The sequence below is a fragment of the Oratosquilla oratoria genome, chromosome 44, assembly GCF_046742065.1.
Source record: "Oratosquilla oratoria isolate Oo_2021 chromosome 44, ASM4674206v1, whole genome shotgun sequence".
NCBI lineage: Eukaryota > Metazoa > Arthropoda > Malacostraca > Stomatopoda > Squillidae > Oratosquilla > Oratosquilla oratoria.
The window spans coordinates 17295729-17303228 of record NC_134820.1 but is presented as its reverse complement, the minus strand read 5'-3'; the positions used below and the strand labels follow the sequence as shown (position 1 = coordinate 17303228).

General features: G+C 41.0%; 1 protein-coding gene across 3 annotated transcripts in view; it reads left to right on the top strand.

Moving 5' to 3' along the window:
• Positions 1-7500, top strand: part of LOC143022413 (uncharacterized) — a 670196-nt gene that overhangs the window by 19304 nt on the left and 643392 nt on the right. For all 3 annotated transcript variants that reach the window (XM_076180586.1, XM_076180585.1, XM_076180587.1), the window contains exon 2: positions 3936-4861. In XM_076180586.1, coding sequence (XP_076036701.1) covers positions 4708-4861 — 154 coding nt within the window. In that variant the 5' untranslated portion in view covers positions 3936-4707. The remainder of the gene's footprint in view (positions 1-3935; positions 4862-7500) is intronic.

Below are 7500 nucleotides of genomic sequence, written 5' to 3'. Positions count from 1 at the left end.
ATATATATATATATATATATATGTATTACTCGCTTATAGGCATATGCACTCACACATACACACAGTGGTGAGTGATGTACCTCCCCTGCCTCCGTCCCCCCCCCACACACACAAACTAGCGCAGTAAAGAGAGGCGCCCGCAATTGCTGTTTGTCTCGAATTAAAGCTGAACTCGCCGTGAAATCGTGGTCGAAAATAAGCAAAGTCGAAGTGGATGGCAAGAGAGAGAAGGTGGGGGGGAGAGGGGGAGAGGGGGGGTAAGCGAACTGATGGCATAGGGAGGAGGAGTGAGAGCCTGGGGGGAAAGTGGGAGTGATAGAAGGAAGGGGAGAGAAGGATAGAGAGGAGAAGAAAAGGGTAAATAAAGAGAGATAGGATAAAAGAGAGGTAAGGAGATGTTAAGGAAGGAGAGGGAGGGAGGACAGAATGAAGGAGATATATATAGAGAGAGATATGATGACTGAGGAACGGTAAAAGTGAACGGAAACTATGAGAGAGAGAGAGAGAGAGAGAGAGAGAGAGAGAGAGAGAGAGGCGCCAAAAGAACCATCAGAGAGGGCTGCGGGAAGGCTTCCAGAGCAGAGTTGTTGAATAATGGCTCAGAATCTCTTACTGGAATTGAAACAAACGAGAGGATCAGAAGCGGACAAGGAGGGAGGGTAGGAAAGAGTCGGGGAGACCGCGAAGAAAGATTGTAAACCAACAAAGGTGAGGATGGAGAGAGTAAGACAAGTATGACATGCATATATATTTTCCTGCTACGCTCGTGGGGTCCCGTGTTTGTGTTTCCACGAATTATACTTGACTTTGGGTTGAAATAGTTTTGTGTGCATATTTCACATATGTACATGTATACATAACTTTCATGTATGAATACATATATACATACATAATAGGCTGCAAAATACATATGTACTCGTACATGTATGCAATATATACATACGTACGTACATATATACATACGCACATGCATACGTACGTATATGCGTACATACATACTCACATACATGCATACGTACGTACACACATGCGTACATACATACATACGTACATACATACATACATACATGCATACGTACGTACATGCGTAAATACATAAACACATACATGGATACATACATACATGCATTATTATTATTATCATTATTATGGCAGTCCATCAGTGATCGATGACGACAGTGCTCCGGTGAAGTATGATGAGCTGAGTGAGGCTGATGGGTGGTACATACATGCATGCATGAATATATACAAGGGAATACGATAGCGAGCCTGCGTTCCTCCACTTACTTTGTAGTTTATTGAGAGAGTAAGTCATAGTCAGATCAGGTCAAGTAAGGAACCATGACCTGCCTCTCTAGCGATATCCAGGATAACCATAACTTTCAAATAAAAACAACAAAGAGAAAGGTTAAGGTGACGTTGATCTTACGGGTGGCCGAAAGCAGTGGGTTCGAATCCTGCATGCGACTGTCATAAAAATTATCAGAACAAAGAAAAAGTTATAGAAGTTGTGATAATATTCATATTATTTCAAAAATCACTATGGCTTCTATCCATGTGGGAACGATGACACCGAGAAGGTGGAAGATATGGTGGAGGAGGAAAGTGGAAGAGGGAAAGGTGGAAGACACAAATGGTCGGTGTTTCTTTGAGATGAGATTAGTCTTCAGTCACCAAAGAGTGCCGCGTGACTCTGGTCCGTAGGGAAGGCACGAAAGTTCTTGGAATATTGACTGTGTGAAACTTGTACAGCTAATACATCAAAGGAGGAAGAGTTGATAATAATGTTGTAGACGAAGAAAAGAGAAAGAATGTCCAATTTTTTTGTGTGTATATTTGTTTTTCTTACTTATTATTTCAAAACAAATCCTCTGGCAATAAAAACAATCCTACTAAATTGATAGAAATAACATTTGATTACTTTCTGTAATTTTGAAATAATTTCCCTTTTTATATATATTCCATGTGACACACATACGTAATTTCTTTAAACTCTTATATGTAACCTATAACTAACATAATAATTTAGCCTCTGAAAAGCGAAAGAAACTCATTTCAAAGTGGAAAAAGACGAAAGAAAACGAAACGTGACAATGAAAACGGGAAGGTGATTATGAAAGTGCAAGAAAGAGGCGAATTACGAGAAGGGGAATTTGGTCCGTATGCTTAGGTACCCGAAGATCGAGAATCGCGTCCAACGTGTGAAGGAAAGGCGTCTTAAGAGACTAAAAGAAGCGGAAATGATTGAGTCTCAAATCAGGGAGATGGAGGTATCAGAAGAGAGAAAATAAGAGAGAGAAAGTGAAAAGAAGAATAAAGAGAGAAAGAGAAAAGAAGGAAAAATAAAGAAAGTGGAAAGAAGGAGAATGTTTATAAACATATGCCAAGTTATCCCGTTAATGGACTGTACTACTGATATTTTTGGGGTCACATGAAGAATTGTCACCCCAGAACGCCCACATGAAGAATCGTCACCCCATGAGATCCCACCTGAAGAATTGTCACCCCAGTACGCCAAATATCAATGTCACCCTAGGATAGTCCATATGAAGAATTGTGACACCAGAACGCCCACATGAAGAATTGTCACCCCATGAGATCCCACCTGAAGAATTGTCACCCCAGTACACTGAATATCAACAGTGGAATACTGTAAAGATTAGGTTAGGTTAGGTTGAATGAGGGTTATGCTTATTGTCATCAACTTATACAACCGAAGAATCGTAAACCCAGGATGGCCCACATGAAGAATTGTCACCCTAGGATGATAGCCCACATGAAGAATTGTCACCCTGTCGAAGTCTAGGGTGACGATTCTTCATGTGATCCGATATTTTTTTCTGGTAGTTGATTAGTGACTTTATTCCAACTTTCCTTTGCCTTTTAGTGGCCAATTATTGTTGTTGTGTCTCATTTGGACAAGACCTTTCTAAGGGTCATACTCCCGAAAGCTTTCACCAGCACTGTCGAACGCTTTCTACCAAAGGAAAAAAAAAAAAAAAAAAAAAAAAAAAAAGTTTTCTATTTAATCTTTTATCTGGCTTATTGGCTTATCTAGTATAAAACATTTTATACCATTTATTTTCATAAGAAGAGCTAGTGAAGTTAGTACAGTTCTACTTTCTATTGGTGGAAAGTGTTCGTTCGAATGAGGCACAACACAACATTTGAGGGCATACACCAGGGGGCGCGTTACTCCACTCACACACCAGCGACAGTTCCCACGGTCTCTCCGGGCAAGCTTCCATGCAGACACTCTTCCATCCCACTCCAAACAGCTCTCGATAGGTTCGATAAACTTTCCTCCAGCCTTGAACTCTGTGGGCGTCTCCTTCTTTGCCTCCTCCATTGAGGTTTGTCTCTTGTGGAGACCGGAACCCCACGAGTAGAATCAGCTTCGGAGAAACCTGCCACATGCCCATTTACACGGAATTGACGTTCACGAATTACGCCGGTAAATGACCTTATGGGACCTGAGGTCTAAGCCCACTGAGACCATTCAGACCTGAGAGACTGTCCTCCTACTCATCCCGCCCTTAGGTTGAATAAAATCGTATGATGACACTCGTAATAAAATAGGCGAAGAGTGCCAAGATTCCTCAGGCATTACATGACGTAATGAAGGCATTATGTGACGTTATGAAGGCCTTATGTAACGTCATGAAGGCATTGTGACGTCATGAAGGCATTATGTGGCGTCATGAAGGCATTATGTGACGTCATGAAGACGTGACGTCATGAATGCATGTGGCGTCATGAAGGTATGTGACGTCATGAAGATGTTCTGTGACATCATGAAGGCCTTATGTGACGTCACGGGCATCTTTCATAGACATCAGTGAATTACATATATTGAAAACATAATGTTGTGTAAAAAGATACTTTTTATTATTTGTTTATATATTTGTTATTTTATGTTTATCTATCTATTCCAGAAACAATTGTGTTAGTGCTTTGCGTTGGTACAGAATATATAAGTGTCTGATATGCTTCAGTGTAGCCTTGTGTTGGAAATAACCTTGAACATAAAAAAAAATTGAAAGAAAAAAGGAAACCAAAAATGGAAGCCTTATTGAGACACGCTTACCCTCCTTTGTCATGCAGCAAACTAATCCTATTAAGGTTCCCCGTGAATAAAAGTGCAATCCCGAAAGAAAAAGGTTCCGCGAGGCCTTTTCATGAGTGACGTGGCCTTGGTAAGCAACAAAGGGCTGGCCTTGGGAGGAGAGCTGGTGTGGCCGCTGAGGTGGTTCCCCACACGGTCTCAGGGTCTCCGAAGTCGAGGCGTCCAGGTTCTTCGGCTTCCGAAGTGTCTGTTTCCTTCCTCCTCACCACCTCTCCTTTACCCCGTCCCTCTTCCCCTCCCTCTTCCCCTCCCTTCCTCGAGCTGGTGGTAGCTTGTGGGTAAAGGTGAAGGTGGTGGTGGTAGGAACCTTCCGGGAAGCCGAAGAGCCGAAGAATTTAGTTGGATGTCGGCCATCAGAGTTGCGGTCACTACCGACCGAAGACTCGTTCTGGAAATGCGAAGAAGCTCCTCCTCCTCCTCTTCGCGAGCCGGAGGACCCTGAGACGCATCGCCGCACCTTGACCTTCTACCGGACCGAAGACTTCCGGTTCCGGTCCAGGTCCTCTTTAAGTTCCGGGGCCTACGGTACCGGATTCGTCCGGGAGTTTCTTCTGACTCTGGCGCCATATCTGACGACAGCCATGCTCGAAATGGGATCCGGTGTGGCTTCCGGAGGCCCGGGACTTCCGGGTGGCTCTGGGGGCCTGGGACTTGAGCACGGGGTCCTCCTCGATGAGCTGGATCCCGGAAGCACCAACGGATGGGAGGACGCTCTCAACATCGATTGGTGGGCAGGTAAGAGAGAGAGAATCTGCATCTCTTTCTTTATGTGTGTGCGTGTGTGTGTGTGTGTTTTCTTTAAGTGAAACAAGGTACATGAAAGGAAGTGTGTGTGTGTCTTTCTTTCTTTATGTGTGTGTGTGTGTGTGTGTGTGTGTGTGTACGTGTGTGTGTGTGTGTGTGTGTGTGTGTGTTTCGTTTTGCTCTAAGTGAAATAAAGTACATGAAAGGAAGTGTGTATTTGTGTGTGTGTGTGTGTGTGTATATGTGTGTGTGTGTGTGTGTGTGAGAGAGTTTTTCTTTTTTCTCTAAGTAGAAAAGAAGAGTGTGTGTGTGTGTGTGTGTGTGCGTTTTTTCTTTTTCCTCTTAATAGAAAGGAAGAATGTGTGTGAATGTGTGAATGTTTTTTTCTAAGTCGAATAAGATGCATGGAAATGTGTATGGAATGAAGTACATGAAAGGAAGTGTGTGTGTGTGTGTGTGTGTGTGTGTGTGTGTGTGTGTGTGTGTGTGTGTGTGTGTATTTTCTTTTATATATTTCTTTTCTAAGTCGAATGGAAACTCGAAAATGTGTGCAGAATTGCATTGAAATATGTATGCATATGTTTGCGTTTGAGTTTGTATGTATAGGCAAGCATATATCTGTTCCCTTTATTGTAGTATATCAAAACCAAAAACAATTCCACCTATTCCACCCTATATTTCCGCGAAAACTTTATATAAATTCCCTAAAGACTCAAGCATTAAGTCACCAATCCACCCATTTGTTTCTCTATTTCCACGAAAGCCATAAATTCATATAAATTCTAGCGATGGGACGATACTAAATTCTTTTTTAACAATTCCTATTCGAATTCCTATACTGCTCTAAACTTCCGATTCCGATACTTGTTGTTGATTTTGGAAACAAGTGCTTTAAACATTTATTAATTGTTCACCGTAATCGTAAATTTACAAAGGAGCATGCCGACAGGAGACCTTTTGGTCCATAACTAGGTCAGATGCGTTTTTTTTTTATAATAAATAAATAAAAGAAACCTAAATAAAATCATGATAATATGAATAATAATAAATAAAATAAATAAACGCATAGGTATAGTTGAATAATAAACAAACAGGTAAATGGTAGATAATGATAAATTGACAGATAACGAATAATGAATGAAAATCAAGCTAATAATAATAAACAAACAAATAATAACAAACAGAATCGGAATTGTTAAGAGTTCTGGTATCGTTCCAATACTAACTGTTCCCTATAGATGAGACCTTTAGGTCCTTGGCTTCGCGGTCAACCCTCAAGGCGTCGACTCGAACATGCATATACAGGATATGCTTACTTATGCTTACCTCGCTTCATTTCTAAGTAGACAAGAGGAGCGGATGCAGGTCTAGTAAGCGCGCGTGTGTTTGTCTGTGGGGCCGTGTGTATGTGTGTGCACGCGCTTGTGTCTATGTGTTTTTATGTGTGCATATATGTGTTTGTGCGTGTATTTTGTGGGTTTTATGAGTTTTTGTGTGTGTGTGCACGCGTTTGTGCCTGTATGTGTTTTATATGTGTTTCTGCGTGCATTATGCGTGTTTTGTGAGTTTGTATGTGTGCGTGTGTGTGTGCGTGTTATATGTGTTATGCGTATGTGTGTGCATGCGCTTGTGTCTGTATGTGTCTTTGTGTGCATATTTGTGATTGTGCGTGCATCATGTGTGTTTTGTGAGTTTGTATGTGTGTGTGTGTTATATGTGTTATGTGTATGTGTGCATGCGCTTGCCTGTGTCTTTATGTGTGCACATATGTGTTTGTGCGTATATTATGTGTTATGTGTATTTGTGTGTATGTGTATGTATGTGTGTGCATGCGCTTGTGTCTGTATGTGTCTTTATGTGTGCATATACGTGTTTGTTCGTGTATTATGTATTTTTTGTGAGTTTGTATGTGTGTGTGCGTATTATATGTGTTATGCGTATGTGTATGTGTGTATGTGTGTGTGTGTATACAAATATACAGCTAAATATAATCTTGTAAGTTTAATTCTTCTAATGACAGTGTAGCCAATGCTTGTCATTAGGTGTGATTCTGACATTAATTCAATTTGTTGACAATAATTTTTTCACCGAACGGTAGAATATATATATATATTTATTTCTTGGAATGCGAAATACCTCAGCCATTGCAATGAATAAGATAAAAATAAATATTTATTTCTTACGCTCGTGCTGTCATGGGCAAATGCAATCTCGCTGATGATATTATTCATCTACATTTGTTTGTACTCAGTGCACCACCTGACCTTCCAATTTATTCTTTTAATTATCATTTCGCGATATTTTCAAGGGTTGACACTGTGCTCTCTAAGAGCTGAAACTCTCTTCTGAGAGCTGATATCATGATACTGGTGGGCAAGATAGTGTCTTGATGAATGTTTCTTATGTACAGGAATGTATTTTTCCTTGTGATCTGATTGGCTCCTGGTCATGGCGTGTAGCTGCGTGACCCCGTTTGACCTCATTCACAGACTGTGTTCTGTCTAATAATGAAATCTGTTTCAGTGTCACAGGAACTAAGTGGTTCAATTGATACAATAGTCTTTTAGTTGTATTACAGGATGTCTACTAAGAGAGGAGTAGGAGGAAGAGGAGGAGGAAGAGGAGTAGTA